This window comes from Oppia nitens, unplaced genomic scaffold, assembly GCF_028296485.1.
Source record: "Oppia nitens isolate AA-2021 unplaced genomic scaffold, nextdenovo-longstitch-racon4-pilon3 scaffold17_pilon_pilon_pilon, whole genome shotgun sequence".
Lineage (NCBI taxonomy): Eukaryota > Metazoa > Arthropoda > Arachnida > Sarcoptiformes > Oppiidae > Oppia > Oppia nitens.
The window spans coordinates 1,348,688-1,368,537 of record NW_026533196.1 but is presented as its reverse complement, the minus strand read 5'-3'; the positions used below and the strand labels follow the sequence as shown (position 1 = coordinate 1,368,537).

At 29.6% G+C, this 19,850-nt stretch overlaps 1 protein-coding gene across 1 annotated transcript; it reads left to right on the top strand.

Moving 5' to 3' along the window:
- Window positions 1–1,659: 1,659 nt before the first annotated feature.
- Window positions 1,660–18,734, top strand: LOC128965531 (protein spitz-like). Its single transcript, XM_054312238.1, has 6 exons — window positions 1,660–1,825; window positions 17,798–17,969; window positions 18,079–18,140; window positions 18,228–18,333; window positions 18,410–18,575; window positions 18,654–18,734. Exons 1-6 carry the CDS (start codon window positions 1,660–1,662, stop codon window positions 18,732–18,734), a joined length of 753 nt encoding a protein of 250 aa, XP_054168213.1.
- The last annotated feature ends 1,116 nt before the right edge of the window (window positions 18,735–19,850 follow it).

Genomic DNA, 19,850 nt, shown 5'->3' with positions numbered 1-19,850 from the left:
TGCCGGTGCGCTACCTCAGGGTCATCCGCATACATTGAAAATGATGAGCCGCTCCCGTGTCTGCACTCAAATAACTGCACTTTCATCTTCCCACAGGAGCGAGCATTATATCAATACTTAAGTGTATGATTGTATGAGTTTGTATGAGTTACCAGTTTGTTATACACAGAGAGGAACCAAACACTGTAGACACAGATCCTGACGACACCAACGAATCAATTATTTATATAATATAATCAAATACTTTGTTTGCAAACTCGCTGTTATTATAATTTGATTTTTTAAGATTTGCATTTCTGTATAATAAGTGATATGCATTTTAAAATAATTGACAAATAAATAATCAATTGATTAAATTGCTTTTAACGCTCTAATAATTTGTGTCATAATAAGGTGGTATATAATATCGGGTTATTATTGTATAGTATGGGATGCATTGATAGGTTGTGAGTTATACTGTTGATTAGCCCCGGGGCCCACATTCAGCCCACATTCTAACATTCTTTTCATTTAACTTTATGGTTAGCTAATATGATACAAGTGCTAGAATTATACTAACTGTACTCTACTGTAAACTAAATGTATGCTTTATTATTACTTATTTTATTACCTTTTTGCACATCTCATCTCACAAGGGCTCAGTAAGGCATACCCCACACCAAACATAGAGTATTAGTTGATACAATTGCTTATGGCTCACACCTCCCAATTTTTTTCACTAATTGGACTTTTTGTTAGCCCGGATATCTAATTTTTCATTGACTTATGACCTCACCTCAGCTAAACATATTATACATATATATATATATATATATATATATATATATATATATATATATATATATATATATAACCATAAAAGCGGTAAATAAGTTGAATGAACACAATGTTTGATAACCTAATCTATAGTTCACTTGTATTTTCTGGTAAAAAAGTCTTGAATTTTAAACTGAATTTTAATGATAATAATTATATTGTTATTTAGTAATATGCCGATTGAGGGCTTCCCTATAGTTATATGGTTCCCGAAGTTGGCAGTCAAGCGTGCCTTAGCCCTCACCACTGCACCACTGGTTGTGCTCTGTGTGCTCGACAACAGTTGAATCCTAGTCCGCAAAGTCCTAGTCCTGTGTATCACAGCTCACAATCCATACAATCGACACAATCCAAGGGCAACTCTCGCGCATGCCTTTCCTCATCGGCTCTCTTACCAGAGATTGTCGAACAGCTCGAGAGCTCCGGCATTAATGCATAGACTCTTAACGAGTGCACAACTTTATGTTCAACTCATACCAGAGTCCTAAATGTCGATCACTTCACTCTATTTGTGCTCTCAATGTATGAATCGCTTGATTCTTAGTTTATGTCAATTAAATAACATTTTATATACTTTTTAAAAGTAATTAATTACGAGACTAACTCTCAAAAGTTGCAAACAATTCAATTAATATAAAGATTTCTTTATTATCAAACATATTTGTTAGCAATTTATCACTTCATGTATTTTTCAGACGGATATCAATCATGAGTTGAATGTCACTGAGGAATCTGTTTATCCATAGAGGATATCATAATAATAATTATTATTATTAAATGTAATACTTATTAATATAAGTTTTAGTAAAAAGTTTTTATAATTAAAAAAGTTTGTTAATAACAATGATTGCCACCAAAACAAATGACTTATTCTTTGATAAATCAAGTCAACAATCGTGTCGTCAATCATCTATCAATTCAAACAATTGTAAGGCCCGGACTGGGTCTCAACGCCAACAAGACATCACATCTTTATCCATGTCATCCACATTAGGACACTCTCTATCAGGTCTGCAGCAATTGGCTCAAAGGAAGATGAGCTGCACTGATAGTTGCCAGACATCATCAGTGAAACAAATATATAATAATCATAATAATAATAAAGTGACAAATAGTGCGAAACATTTTAATCATTATTTAAGTGGACTTCACTTATACTTTAAGTCATTCAACAAATTGACAAATTATGAACCCCTGTGTTATTTAAATAGCTTATTTGGTAAGTGCTGTGGACCATGGATTACATCAAATAATCTAAATTCAGGTATGTTTGCATCATTCCGTTTATTTTATTTATAGTATTATTAAATTGATATAATAGTCCTTTTAAATTAATTGTCAATTTTTGTAATACTTTTAAATATGTCATATAATACACTTTAGTTGRATACTGCTTATACAGTATTGATTTGTATCGACACAATCACATACAATAGCAAACACACACACACACACACACACACACACACACACACACACACACACACACACAYACACATACACACACATGTAACATTATGCATTGTGTTGGTTGTCTATGAAATAACAATATGTATATACTTTATGTGTTGGTATTGTGCAATGTATTGCAACCTCACGCGTCGCCTACCCCTACGAGACAGGTATAAATCCAATATTCAATATATTTTGTATTTATTGTACCATTATATTACATTATATTCTCATATACTGTATATATATATACAGGTATATATATATATATATATATATATATATATATATATATCGCCTAAACTTAGCGACGCTATGCACAGACATGGGTAGATGACCGCACACATACTCATAATGTACTGTATATACAGTATTGTATACCTAACACAGCACATACACATACCTATCCAATAACAAACCCAAACTTATTAAAGTATTTTTTTATAAAATTACAAATACAATATATCAGTGAGTGATTTGTTGGTTCGTTATATTATACATAATAAACATGTATTGATGTATTCATTATTCATTGATTGGCATTTAAGAACATTTTTAAAGATTTTATACATTATTTCATATCATTTAAGATCATCTTTTTATTAATGATAAATGAATAATCATTTTCAAACTATGATTGAATTTGTTGTTAAAATAAGTCAATTATTAATGTGTTATTAGCGTCGCTATGTTGTATTGGCAATTGGGGAATGGGATGTATAGTCTAGAGAGTTGACAGAGTAATGTGCAAACTAACAGTGCCTACAAATGGTTACATTTGTACACCAGTTGTGGTATTTTTGGTGATGAAATCAATCAAAAAAAGACGGAACTTATGATATAAAGTATATTTTGAATATATATATCGAGTTTATATTGACTTTAAGGCTTTGCCAACAAATCCATTGTAATAATGATTGTAAATGTGGTTTTTGTGGCAAAATATTTATTGCCAGCAAATATTTACTTATTATTTATAGTAAATCAGTGGTCGTCATAACACACACAACATAGTTATAACAAAAATATTTGATATATTATTGTTATGATATATGAATCATAAATTTATATTATTATACATATAAATTATTATATTGCAATGTGCATTACATTGCAATGGGCACTCAATTTAGTTATAAAATGCAATCAATTGTCAACTATATATTTAACAATATATAGCACTGATAGCTGTGATATTAATAGCAGTTATAATCAGATAAAAGGGCTTAACTTGAAAATTGAGCACAAATTAAGAGCACAAATATTTATATGATTTGATGAGATGTTGGCATACAATGTACTAATGTGTGGACTGGCAGGCAATGGGTGGAAGTCCGGGTGGTCTTATGCCTGGTCTAGTGCTTGGAGTCCTAGTGCTGGTCTAATGCTCTAATGGTCTCTCAGCTCCATTTATGTGCAGTTTTACCCAAACAAGTATAATACACAACTATAATGTATACCAATATACTGTATATATAGTGTTGTTGAAAAATACACTTTAACTGAGATAAGATTTGTTGTTTGAGGTGACTTTCTTGCAAAGTGCCGATCAAACTGCTATTGAGAGGACAGGTAGAGCAGGCCTGGCCTGTAATAAACGATCAATATACCTATGTTTCATATATATATATATATGCCTGTAATGCCTACGATAGTTGCAAAATGTAGGTAAAATTGAGATAAATTTCATGCGACAAATGCTAGGACTCTACCAATTCATTGCATATATCGCTTTATTTTCAACTCTTCAATAAACTTGTGTCAAATAAATGCTATATCTTAAGCTTTAGGCTATTTTCAGAACAGTGCCAATCTTTCAATGGTCTAAATGGCCTCTCAAGCCCTGATCATCTCTCTCTCTCTCTCTCTCTCTCTCTCTCTCTCTTTGAAAGCCATAAAATGCTTAGAAGTGTTTTTCGGATCACTTTTTGTAACTTTGCTGTTCACTAACAAGTAATTGATTTTTCGTCAATAAAATATAAAATTAGACAAAATCTCTACACTATATAATATAGTGATTGAGTCGTTCAATTGTAAACCAACAAAAAAGATCCTCATTTTACAGCTCATACATTATATGACAAATACCTGATAACTGACCCAATATTTACTGAACACTAATTGGCTTCTCATCAAAATATTGCTAATTATTTATAAAACAAATAACAGTAACTGTGTTATCAATTAATTAACAACATTTTACACATTGAAACACTGCTTCAATAGCATTAAAATAAGGTATCAATCAATTAATGAATACAAGCTTTGCGTAACATTTTTATTACACCATTTGCTAATTATTGCTTTAATTATGATCAATAAATATTACCTTATTTTAGCAAATTTATATTAACTTATAGTGTTTATAATTTATATACAATATATTGCTAACATAATAATTAAATTACTATAATATATTAGTCATAAATCATAAGTACATCTATGTTTTGATTGGAAATTAATGACTTAATTCATTGATCGACAAATCGTTAGTAATTTCAAGATTGAATGTCGGCCTATGGCTTATATAGTTGTCTGACTTCACATGCAGTTTATTATATTGATATCTAAAAAAAATGTTTCAATAAATTATTGTTTATATAATAAACTAACGCCAACACATTATATATAATTTTATTATTTATTTATAGCAGAATTATTTAATATTTTTTATATAAATATATATTGTTTAAGTACTAAACATTTCATTTTAATCAGTGCATTCAATTGATGTATTTGTAGTTTATTTGCTACATTAAAATATATTTATAAATATTTGTATTTAAAAATTTATTTGTTTAAAATAATAATTATTTGTGATCTGTTTGTGTGTATGAGAATGTATTTATTAAATTTGATAAAAGTTGATATACTTATATATATTGATAATTTAGTGTCAACAGAGAAATGTTGGGGCGATTGCGTGATAGGTATGAATTAATGGAGTTAATGCTAACAAGATTTGAATGATTCAATGATACCATAATATTATATAATAGGATCGCGTGTATTATCATCACTAGAGAGTTACCCATAGTTTAGGGACTGTATGTCATTGTGCTCTTCACATAACTAAACAACTGTATAGATCTACAGCAGTCTATTATTTAGCTTTTTATAGCTTTTTCAGTATTTTTGATGTATTATTATGAGAATTGAATTTAGTGTTTGTCTCGTTTGTATGTGAGATAAGTTAATAATCTGGTTTAGAGGGCATTAAGTGAAAATAGTGCATATCTGTGCTCAAACACCCATTTTGGACGACATGTGCGACATAGTGATGGTCGAGCTTTCCTGTAATTAGGCATATTATCAGTTAGCAGGATGTCTATGATGCCTACACTAATAAACCAGTTTTCTCTAATTGTAGGCCTTGTGGGTCTCCCTTTCTAGTTATAGCCCTTGATGGCACTGGTAGTGTAGGTATGCCGGCTTTGCTCCACGGTGTCCACTCTTATATTAAGGTCCGCTGCTACCGGTGCAACCGTAACATTATCCAAGCTTAGGGTACACCCCCTAATCGACTACAAACTAGATGTTAAAACTATTAAATAGTTGTTTTAAATTATATTATTATGCAATATATGATAAGAATTTATTGAATAATAAAAATTAAAGAATTAAATTATGTAAATAAAATTAGTTTCAAAAATAAATATTTTAACGGTTATACATATAAGCTCTCTCTCTCTCTCTCTCTCTCTCTCTCTCTCTCTCTCTCTCTCTCTCTCTCTCTCTCTCTCTCTCTCTCTCTATCTATCTATCTATCTATCTATCTATCTATCTATCTATCTATCTATCTATCTATCTATCTCTCTCTCTCTCTCTCTCTCTCTCTCTCTCTCTCTCTCTCTCTCTCTCTCTCTCTCTCTTAGCGCTAATTGTTAATGAAAGTTTTGAAATGTTTGTATATATATGATTGTATGATTGTTTATGTTATATACAATATAAATAATAATGCAATCAATTTTGTGAAGCACTTGAGAAATCATTTATACTCTTAAATATTTTGAGTGAAGGTTTTCTGTTCACACCTGAATGCTCTGACAATACATTGGCATAGAGTGCCATAGACTACTAGTGCCATCACTAACATCAGTGCCATGAGTAACATAAGCAGCACACGCAGCACACGAAGATGTGCCTCAATATAAATAATGGCAATGAATGCATGACAGACCAACAAGAGAGGGGAACGTGTCTGTGCCCGACACTCACCATATATTGCTTTTTAAATACCAACAAATAAGACATAGACTTAAATCTTAACCATAAGAGTATCCAAACTTAAGAATGTTTTCTAAGAGGACTACTTCAACAATAAAAGCACTTGTCTTAAGCTACCAGTGTATCAGCCTTTCCTTAACATAGAGATTCATAACCTACCAAACAATTGTAAACAAATTATATTCTAAACAATTGCTTTCAACTTTGCAAATATATAACTATTTTTTGTGCAAACATTATAACATTTTTATAATACTTTGTTTTTATGAAACATTCTCTTATATTAATCATATATTTATAAAACAATTTTTGTTGATTGCAGAGAACGGTTCTAATGATCAGCCAAATGAAGCGATTAAACGACATAATAGTTATGCAAATCAACGGATTTCTAACCGATCGTCATATAAATCGTCACATATTTTGTCATTATATTTAAAATCAATAATTAATATGTATTCACATGTATTAATACTGTTGCTAATCGTGCCGTTCATATTTAGGATAACAGGTAAGACTTTAAAACATTTTTACTTTTATATCTCTTATGATTTAACAACAAAAAACAATATTTTGATAAAAAACTAAAGAAAAAACTGATAGAATCGCTTGAATTAAACTGCAATTTCTAGTATTGCCTGCATTTCTAATAATATACAATATGTAAGCCATGTATGTCAGTGCTATGACACACCTGTGCTGCACAAGTTGTTTAATTGTCGTGTAAATGAATTGTCAGACCTATTGTTCAATGTAGCGTCACTTCAATGCCAGTGCAACGACAATGTACTCCTATATGACAGCAGATGTTATATATGGGATCAGGTTTTAGACATTAAAACACTGCAACAGATATTAATTTAATTCAAACAACTCTCTGTTCACTCGACTAATCATTGTTTTATGTATTGATTGTATTGCAAATGATAGGGGTATGTCATGAAAAATATAGACAACTGTTTTGATCGGATCAATAATGTTTAGTCAAGAGTCAGTCAACAATCTATTTGTTGTTAATTTAATTGTTGTTTGATATATATTTAAATAGAGTGTATAATATGTTGATTGCCTTAACAAGTGTAGAGCATAGCTATCGTAGCGAAACCATAGGGCCAACCGGGTATTGCATAGCAAGCCATGTAAGACTCACATCTCACATGTAGTAGACCTACGCCCAGACACTAATTGGCTTCCGATTATGTCTTGCCATGTGTTGTGCACTCATACATGAGCTCTAATTGGCTTCAAAGCATCGTTTGCATCGATGGCTTTTATTGTTGCCCAACATTACCACTCTATCTATTCATATTAAGACAACACCACCTTTTTATTAGCTATAATCCACACACTATTGTATTATCTTTTTTTTAATACACTGTATGTACTCTATATCTATTACAACATTATTAATATAGTTAACTTTTACTTTCCACTAGTATTACACGCTATTATTGCTATTATTATTATTATTTGTTTGAATACATTGTATTCAATTATATAAATTATATATACTGTATGCTATAAATATTGTTTATGTTATTCATTTATTTTGAATCTTGTATAATATATATTAAATGTATAGTTATTTAAATTGTTTATATATGTATATACAGTAAATAGTTATACAGTGAAAGTCGACAATTATTCAGCAACACATTAAAAAAGGCTTATCATATGAATCTGAATAATTTAAAATCAAGCAATTGATAGTATATATATATATAAGTGATAGTGTAGGGTCTGGTATGATGTCTGACAGTCAATGCTGTGCAACACATCCCAAGACATGTTCGTGTGTCACAAGTGAGCCTTTTTTTTATCTATGAGTGCTTTGCATTTGCACTGACTGTGAGGCAACCCTAGAGTAGGCAACAAAACATCACATCTGGCGAACCTAACTTATAAACCCTCCTCAGGAAACCAGAGGTGATTTGAACCGAACAGCTGTCGTTACGTCCACCAACAATCCTAGTAATACCATACGCTCGTGCCTACCAGTCCTCTCTCTCTCTCTCTCTCTCTTTCTTTTTTTTAAAAAAGCACATTTTCTATTTGTAAATGATGTCCGACTCCGACACCACACACACACACACACACACACACACTTCAATTGAAAGTCTGAGCACATATTCTGATGCATTCAAAGTGTAAATGCATTTTGAATGCAATGCATTGCTGACAGAATTGAAATAATGTTGAAAACTGTAATTCAGTTAATTATAAGCAACTGATCCTCCATTTAATGTGATATATAAATAGTTGTTACTCTTGTCTAATAACAGATCTTAATGTTATGAAACGCTCTAAAGAGTGGAACAACTATTTGATGATATATTCTAATCATTTTATCGCAATCTTTATCTCTGTCTTCATATTTCTTTTAATATATCAAATTAATTTAATTTTCTACTCAATGCATATTTAAACGATAATAAAGACATTTCTATGTTTGTCGGCATCTCATTTGATAATGTCGTCAATTTTTATCAGTTATCATATAAAAAACGTTTAAAGAAAGTCCTATTAATTATTTTTTATATTCATTTTATATATCAAAATATCAATGAATTAGACATATGTATTGATTACTAAATGATTGTCTCAATTATCTGGTAAACCATAGCTGCATACCCTCGAGGACCCATTTACTGATGAATTCTCCAACAGTGGCATTCACTGTACACTTGCCCCGAGTTTGGGTCTGAGCGCGTGCTCAGCGCACGACTCGACACAATTTGTGCCCAAAACACTCAATTCAATGTTTATATATATATATATATATATATATATTGAGACAAAACTGTAAGAGTAATATTCAAACATTGCTTACTCTAAAAAATGTTTTCATGTTTAAAAAWATATATATTTATTTACTTTCATTTCACTAATTCAATCACAATTGCAATCTCAACACTAGAATAGATTATTGTATTTTTATAATTTAGAAAAAATATAATTTATATTTAAATCAATAATGATTTTATTTGAAATAAATCATTGAACTCTCTCTCTCTCTCTCTCTCTCTCTCTCTATATATATATATATATATATATATATATATATATATATATATATATATATATACATACAACCATAAAATGGACAGTTTGTTACTTATTTTTAAAACCATAATCTCTTATATTTACATACTTTACAAAACCCAATACCAATATTTATCTCAACTAAACAGTTACCAAATATTTTGACGCGTGTCTTCAATAAATATATTTTTAAAAAGTAAAACCAACTGTCACTATACTAGTCATCACAACAGACTAAACATTATAAAAGGTGCAAACATTAAGGGCAGGTGCTGTGTATACTGTAAGTTACAGTATATTGTATGCCATTGACTGTTTAAAATATATGGCATATTTTTCTGGTATACTACAAGATTACCATTAGGGGTCATATCAAAGCATTATTATTATGGCTATTGAATGGGACGCCAACCTAAGCAGTCCCCCACTCCACTTACTAACTACCAGTGCTGTAAACATCATTTTTAACTTCTCCTTGTTTTGAGTTGTGCTTATGTCTTATCTCTCTTCACTTGTGAACATAATGTGTTGTTATATTGTATTTTCAGCGATACTTTCATTACTTAAGTGTCTCTCCGATGCTGGCAATAGTCCCATAATAAACCCAACAGTGCTTATATACTGCTCTTGATATATACCGCTTCCATACTTATACTATTTGTTGTGTCCATGTTTCCTATTTAGTGGAATTTGCATCACTAGCACAAACAGCTACACATCCAATATGTGACCCTTAAATAGTTTATTTTCAGAAAAGAGAGAAAGAAAGAAAGAGAGAAAGAAAGAGAGAGAGAGAGAGAGAGAGAGCGGAAATCGAAGAAAAAAGATTTTGGAAAATATCGCTTCTTTTGGAGAAAACAGAGTAAACTGTGGGTTCCCTACAGATCCTACAGATCCTGCAGTTTCTACAATAACTGTGTTTTCTCTGCAATTGAATGTCTGTTTATTGCAGTTTTTTCTTTATATTTTTGACTCTTTCTTTAGTTTTAGTGATGATTTGAACAAAACTTAATTCAGTAATACATGTGATGCATCTGATGGCCATCATTTACCATTACTTGACTATATGTGCTAAAAAACACTGTTATCTTTATGAAAGCACATGAATACTACTTATTACAGTTGAGCCTAAATTTAGATAAAATCTCTTATATTTGTCTCTAACTTTCAAATGCTTTGCTAAGATATTGGAGATAATAGTCACTGACAGCACTGGTAGTCATGGTCTGCCTTTGGTTCTTACATTAATTTATTAGACTAAATAAAAGACAAAATTGTATCACAAAAATAAGTTTGATTTATTGATTTAAAGTTCACAAATAATTGTAAGTCTTAAGTGTGTTATCTGTATCTGAGTTTAGATTTTATGAATGAATTTACTCCAGAGTTTAGAGCGGAATAGTATGCAGACGTGAAGTACATTTGAACGTAAACTGATACCAACATTCAGTAGCCCTGTCCTCACAGCAACACTCGCATCAACTGATACTCAATGAGTAGCGTTTGTAAACAGCTGTTGCTCTTTAGCTCAGTTACTGTTTATCCAATCACCTAACTGTGCTTTTTGTAGTAAATGCCAGCACTTCACTGGCAAATAATTAACTGTAAGTTTCGATTACAATAAATATATATACAAACCATAAGAGTGTATGTGTTTTAAGTGAATGGTAGTTAACAAAGAAATAACCGCATCTTTGTTTGCTTATCGGCTTTTTCTCGATTGTTTGTCAGACCTTCACTTTGACAGACATCCATTAAATACCAGTCCTTATACCTCTTGTTTGTAAACTACTCATAACTCTCACATCTTTTGTCTTCATCTATCACTACATCCTTTACAAAATTGTTAAGTTATATAATAATGACTTTGAAAATTAAGTTCTCACTAAAAATTTTATTTCACATAATATAAGAAATGATTTCATTGCTTACATAATATAATATTTATTATTTATTTGACACTTATATTAGCGTTTAAATGTTTCTCATATGTTGCCTATTATAAAGTTAAATGACATAAATATTGAGTGAACTTTATTTCATTTGATGATTTTCTCACATATAAATTAAAATGAAATCCAATTTTAAGCAATTATTGTGCAAAATTTGATCGATTGATTGTTTGTCAATTACATGCATTTTTCCACTTATAGTACTGTACGGCACTTGATGTTAGTGTCAGGTAGTCTGGCTCTGGGATGACTATAAGTGTAAGTCAAGTGTATATATATACTTTAGTCAGGTCATCATATTTTTGATCGTCACGATGATCATCATAATGATGATAGTGGCAAATGTCTGTACATATCGCCCACACATACATTTTATGCAGTTTTATGATTACAGTTTACATGTAAACACTTAAATGTTGCATCAGTTGAGTGCTTAGGTCTCACTGTTTTTTAGGACTGGCTGCTGATAAAGCTATCGATTAAGTTTTATTTAACGCTTAACAATCAACTCTAACTTTTTGTGTCATTTATATTTCCAATTCATATGTGATTAATGGGTTGTTTTTATTCATAAATATATTTTTATATGCATTGACACATTCATCCAGGTTTTCCAGCACTGGTAGAGAAGGACTTGTGGGTTACCATTAAAAAAGATGTTTTGAATGCTTGTATATATTTATTGTATTTATATAAGCCTGTGTGAGAGTATGTGTTAGTCTCAATAGTATATAATTGACAATATTGAGAGCACCGGCACGGGTATGGGCACAGGCGTTGAATGGGCCATACATTTGTTGTATTATTCAGTTATTCATATTTCAATATCATATTTATTATGTCAAACCAATGCCTTCTTTTAATGCAATAAGTTTTGATTCACTCCAAAGATTTTGATTAGGTTTGGATATATTTGTGGTCGGGAACAGTATAGCGAGCACATGGAGTGAATGAGTATATGATAAGTGTGCCCTAACCAGTATGTCGAGTCAGTGGATCTGCCCATCCACGACATGTCCATTTTTCTTCTATTCAATTCGGCTCAACTCTGGTTACGCCTACTTTTTGTCCCTTTTTTAATGCTATACAATTTAGGCCGATATTCAACTATATTCAACAATATTGTACACACATATAGCATCTGCCAAACCGCCAGCCCTACCATTCCTAGACAGCACTACACCTTAACTTTTTATTAAGTTTATGAAACTTATATTTTTATTGATTACTTCTTATATTTCTTTAGCTTTTTTAAACAATTATTTATGACTTTCTTTTAAAAACCATTTTCATTGTATATATGAATTAAATGAATCTCGAGTTTGAGTGTCGAAGAGATGTACTTCTCTTAACTCTTAAAAAAAGTTCATTAAGTCCTTGAATCGTGAAAATAGTAACAGACATACAGACAACTAATTTAACAGACAGTTAATTATTTCTCATTTCTTTATAATATTAGTACTTAACAGCTCATGGATTCATATATATATATATATATATATATATATATAATAGATTGGTGTTGTCATTGAAGGTCAAAGAACTTATGTCATATATTTATTTACATACAAATATATATATATATATATATCGATAAAAACAGTATTTATAGAGATTTGAATTTTAGCTAACTATGAGTGCATTGCATTACATGACTATGTAATACAATTTGGTGCCATTAGCTGCCTATCGGTGCTGTTCATAGTTTCACTAATAGAAAGTCATAAACACTAGCGCACGCGGCTCTTGTGTCGACCCATACGTTGCCATCACATCATCTTTTATAAAAATTGGTTCACTTCTACAGTTCATTGGAGACATGTTACGGTGCCATTGGCACAACAATACCGATATATCGTAGTAGTAGTAGTAGTAGTGGTGCTGTGTTTGGAGGAACGGTTACACGACTATAGCTATATACTGTATATATATATATATATATAAGAGGCCGGTGCAGAAGCTTTTTTCACTAATTCAATGAATTCATTGTATTTTTTACACCGGGTATTTGTTGGCAAGCAAATGGTGCACATTGCCATCCATTGCCATCATTGCCAGTGCAATGCGAACGACCGACGCGTGTCTGCACTCTCTGCACGTGTGCACACGTGTATACCATTGCTGCCCTCACATCAACTGTTTTTCCTACAAGCCTTATAATTTAAGTTTAAAACTACAATTGCTTCTCCCTTTCAAATACCGAAAGAGAGAGAGAGAGAGAGAGAGAATTGTGATATAAAGCTTTAGGTTAGAGTTGGAGTTAAGCTAAAACTTAAAAAACATTCGTTGCCTATAATATAATATTAATACAACACAAATGTCTAGACTTGAATTCAACACAATTCAGGCATTTGTTGAACATTATTATATCGAAACTTTTATTTCTACTATTGACTCAAAAAAATAAAGAATTTATACAAAAATAATCGTTGAATTGCAGTATTTTATAAAGAGATTCTCGTCTCATGAATATTATTATATATTAATATAATTTATTACATGAAATAATATTATCAATAAAATTATTTTCTATTTTTGTTATTTAATTTAAATTTGAATTTTCACTTGTTTGTCGTAAATATTGACTTTGATAATAAAATTAGTTATTTATATAAAACATTAATTGAGTGATATAAATAACAATCGTGTAATAATACTATAAATATATGATATAAAAATAATAAAATAATATATTGAATACAATAGACTAATAAAATAACTGAGAAAAACAATACAGAGATTTTTGAAATAATATTAGTAATTATTATACAATTAGCTGTAATACAATAGTTATGTTATTATAACTGTAATGTTATTTCCAATTGATTGATGTATTTATGATGTGCTGGTGAGCGGAAAAGTATGACCAGGTGCTTGTGTACGTATGTGTGTGTATGTGTTGGTGCTCGTGGCAGTGCCGGTGCTTGTATAGCACTCGTCGAGATAGCATTGATAACATGTTTTTGTCGGTCGCGTGGCTCACCTTATGTCTAAAGCCTGGCTTTGCTTGAGTGGTGCTGTTGTGGAAAGTTTTTGCAATTCATATAATAAACGCCTTTAAGGCCAGACATGCCATCACGTGTATAGAAGCAGATGGTCTGGTCGGGCACAACACCACAAACCAATGATTGCACTGACACAGCGGTCACCTAACTCTCAAGTACTTCACTGTCACTCACTGTGACTGACTGTGCGGTCATATAGAAAAGTAACCAAAGAGAGAAAGCAAATAATTTCAAAGATTGACTACAGATTATTACAACCATTATCTGCACTCCATATGGAGCTCTAAAAAGCCATGATTTGGGGGTCATTTGGGGGCATAACTGTCCGCCAGTCTATAAGTTTCACTTTTTCCAACTCTTATGGCACACGACTCTCATTAGAAATGCTTTAAAAGGCAGTCAACCATTCAGTTATAGCTAAACTTGAAAAGTGAAAGTCTGGCCATCCATTGCACAGGTGTTGCATCTATTATACACATCTGATAACATAATACACTCTTTCTTAGAGTTAAGAGATCATAAAATGTTGACTAAAGGATGTCCACCGCATAATATACTCTATAGATATATAGACATTAGTTTTGTTTTAATGACAAAATTGTCATTTTTCTGACAATTTGCTTTAAAAATAATTGTTTGTTTGTTAACTGAGCACACATTAGGTTAAAAACCATAGCTCAGCAATAATATAATTTATTTAAAGAAGTGGAGACGACTCTCAATCCACTCTTTACAACATTTCAATTCATATCCAAATACATTGATGTAACTGTGTCACACACACACACACACACACACACACACACACACACACACACACACACACACACACACACACACACACACACACTGTTATCCTGTTCCTCTTATCCATGTCTTTAAACAGATGCAGTTTTAGTATTTTGCTTAACGTATGCAAAAAATGGATATATATATCTAATTTTGAGATATTTAAATGAGTATTTAAATGTATTTACAATTATTTATTTGATTTTTTTTAGACAAACATTTAGTCATTTAGTTTACTTATTAAATAACTAAATATTTTTGTAAAATACTTTCATCGCAGATGTTTTTTCTTGTAAAATGTTTTCTCCAAAACAACAGTTAGTCTGATTAATCTAATATATGTTTTAGAAAATTAACCAATCAATCAGTTAAATAAAAATAATAAAGATTCAATCAACAAATTAAATTATAGTTTATTTATTTGATTTATAAATATAATGACATTATCTCATTATTATATTATACATTAATATATTTACTACTTTCTAACATTTCATATGAAATTACAATAATATGAAAGCTTTGGTAGAATTCACTAAATGATTGAATCCAGGGCTTAGATATTCTGGGTTACCGTAGTCTGACCAGAGGTCATGGGGACAGATAGTTATGATATGGATTGGTATAGACTGCTAAGCGAGCCATATCCACGTCCATCGAGCCTTACTTCCGGTTCCTGTAATAATATTTTTGGCTAAAAGTTATTTTTATTGAATAGCTTTATGCAGATGCAGACCAAAGTGTAACGCTATGCCATAGCGTGCACTCAACTTCCGATATTTACCTGCAATACTACTATCACTACTACTATGACTACTATTACTGTTTAATACATATATCCATACAATAATATCCTCTTTCCTTCCAATTTGTTTTGTGAACATATTTCCAATGGTATACTGTTTTTCAAACAATTTGACACAACCTGTAAATAGCAAATCTGATGGATATTCAATTAATTTCATATTACTATCACTATTACAGAAATATATTCATAATATTGCAAACAATACATTACATATACAGTACAGTACAGTACAATATCATTTGTTGTTTAATCATTCACTAAACAAAACTAAATTATATATTTATTATTAGTCTTATGAAAGAAAAAATTAAAATAAAATACTTTCCAAACAAAGTTATTATAATTGTTTTTTTCATAAAGACATAATCAAGATTTGAAGTTTTATTGAAATTCTCACTCAATTAACATATATATAAAACTCTTGTTTTATTGTATTAAATACAGTATATTTGCAATTAATTGAAAAGGAAAGTTCATTGACTTAAAACAGTGCTACTCATTGGGAACTCCAATAAACTTAAAATAAATTATATTTATATAGGACTATATATATATATATATATATATATATATATCGCTATAATGTTATATATAATTACTAATATATAGTGTTTATATAATTTTGTTATAATTTTTAATCTATTTATGTTGTTTACGGCTTTAAAATATCTGAAAAAATGCATTATTTGCTGTATCATTGTGTCCAAAAAGTTTTTTTGCAAACTCCACCTGACAACGCAAGAAAGTATACCCAACTATACCTCCCTGTGCTCTCTATGCTCTCACTGTATGCCCACCACCAGTGCTCACCCGCACTCATTTATTCACTCACTCATATTTAGAGTCTAAATTTTAGGCTCTCTATTACATAGCTTTATGTAAATGTCTAATATTTATTTGATAGCAAATCTAGTTTCTAGTAATATGTTGTTAGTTGTGTTTGCCTACAGTGTGACTATCACTATAACTGTGACCGAAACGTATATAATAACGGAAGGGCTGTCGTCTTCCTTTAAGGTATTACCTGTATATACAGTATGTACTGTATATATATATATACCGGTATATATAATACTATAGTCTATATTGAGTTTACAGTGCATGTACTGCTGCTTCCGATGATTCTCAGTGTTACTCATACAGTATATACCGGTATATATATAATTGATGTAATCCTTGTTTCGCCAACAAAAGTGTAAATGACTGCACTCTATGGTATCACATAATACAGGTTAACCTTCAGTATCTTTTCCAATGGGTTTAAGATTTCTCAATTATATTTGAAATATATATCATAAACATTATTATATAATTAGACTTAACTCACATATAATAAAACGCGTTTTTGAAATGTTAAACAAATTAGAAAATATATAAAAACATTTAAAAAAGCAATTAAGAGTTTCATGACTAGAGTGTTATATATATATAATATATATTAATATAATATAATGTTGAATAGAATAGAGTACAGTATATATGATATATTGTAAATTTATATAAAATTATATAAATAGTGTGGGCGTTAATATACTAGAAATTGCGGTCATTTTTAATTGATTGTGTCCGACTTATAAGCCAATTATAAGATGCAGATTTGATTTAAACTTAAATATGATTACCTGTATACTATACAGCCGTTTCTAATATATTATACATATATAAAATTTATATTAATAAATGTATATATATTTGACTGTATATAGAAGCCTGTTCATCTCGGTCAACTCCCAAACCTCGACCACCATCGCCCACAACGCGGCCAAACATAACATTCCAAACATACGCCTGTCCTGAAGCCTACGCAAAATGGTATTGTCTGAACGGTGCGACCTGTTTCTCAGTCAGGATCGGCGAGTCTATACTTTACAATTGCGAGTATGTATTACTTACTATTGCCTAACATTTAACTCAATTAATCGATTCTTTCCTCTCACTCATGACTTGTAATTAATTGCATTTTTATTTTTTTCAATTGCCATTATAGATGTGCCGATGGATATATGGGACAGAGGTGTGAATTCAAGGACTTAGACGGATCTTATTTGCGTAAGTTTTTTCAATAATTTGAATAATTTAAGTAATTGTTAAAAATTTGTTTTTTATAATTAATTTTTAATTTATATATAACAATAGCTTCTCGTGAGAAAGTATTGGTTGAGACGGCAAGCATTGCTGGCGGAGTGACTGTCGCTGTCCTCCTAATGGTTATTATAACCGTATTTTATTACACTTATCTCAGGTGTGTTTTCCTTTATTAATTTTTATAGTTTTTGTCAATTTATTAAAACATATTATTATTTTATTATCAAATATAGGCACCGGAAGAAAGAGCAACGATTGACAACAATTGAGATAAATATGGATCAAATCGAGAGAAGGCCTTTCGGTAGAGTTCATGCACTGAGGAGTGCCTCCATTAGGAATAGTATGTCATATAATTATGGAGACGATAATAGATTTGCTGACAGCAATCGATTACATGTATGATTTGATTCAAATTTTTTTGTTATTTCAATTATTTTTTTAATTAATTATTTATATATATATTTATATTCATAGGATCTCGAAAGTGGTGACAATATCTATGTTTTTAAACAAGTTTTATCACCAGAAAATGTTGATCAAAATCATGATCATTGAAGCAAAATAAACGTTAGGAAAATGATTATCAATCTTCAAACTATAATTATAATAATTATTGTTAATTTAAATATGTGGCCAACTATTCAATTGGAGTGCAAAATAGCAGTTTAAAACATTTCCTTAATTTATTATTTATTATTAAATCTTAAATATTTAATTAACTCTTTTAATAGTCTTATAAATTTTTTTTATATATAAATGAAACATTTTCTAATCATTAAACAAAACGCTTATAAACTATTCTAATTGTTTTATCCGATACTCAAGTTTTAAATCAAAATCTACTTTAAGTTCCTTTAAATTTTATTTTTAACTTATTTTTTAATTTGCTTTTGCAATATATTTACGGGAATTTATTTTTTATATTTATTTTAATTATTAAAAAGTTATATATTTCTAAGTAATTGTCAATTAATAATTTATATACTTTTTAAAATTGTAATATTGTCTCTAATTGTTATATTAGACACAAACTTATATTTAAATTGTAAATATGTATAATATATTAAGCACTTAATTGTATTGTTTTTATACATAAGTTGTAAATACATTTTATTGACATATTGTCTGTTAATATTAACTAAAACTTAAAAATATCTAAATATATATATAGTTTTGTCATTTAAATACAATGAACTTATGATTTCATAAGACAATTGTTTTTACTCATATTTGTTTAAAATTCATTTTTATAACTTTGAATAAACAAATATATTTATAAATTTTTATAGTATAATATAAAATAAAAATAAAAATAAAATATTAAAAATTAATATATTTGTGTTATTTTATTGAACGTTTTGGATTGAATATTATAGTATAATATATTGTATAATATAGTCCTTAAGCTAATTAGAGTCAAAATATTTAATTTATAAATAGTTATAAATACTTATACTTATCAATTTATACTTAATAATTGTTAGTAAAAATATATAACAAAAATTATACATATAAAAATAAATTTTATGATATTAGTTACATATTAACCAAAAATATAATATATCTATTTATAGCTAATTATATTTAAATATATTTTATATATATATATATATAAATTAAATATTCAATTATACACAATGTGAGTAATTGCAGTTATTTTTGCTTAAATAT

What these genes read in the sequence shown, in the direction of transcription:
- LOC128965531 (XM_054312238.1), top strand. Translation starts at nt 1,660, where the DNA reads ATGATTGCCACCAAAACAAATGACTTATTCTTTGATAAATCAAGTCAA. An exon ending in TCTATACTTTACAATTGCGA is followed by an intron (nt 17,970 to 18,078) that starts GTATGTATTACT and finishes TTGCCATTATAG; the next exon opens with ATGTGCCGATGGATATATGG. An exon ending in TTTTATTACACTTATCTCAG is followed by an intron (nt 18,334 to 18,409) that starts GTGTGTTTTCCT and finishes TATCAAATATAG; the next exon opens with GCACCGGAAGAAAGAGCAAC.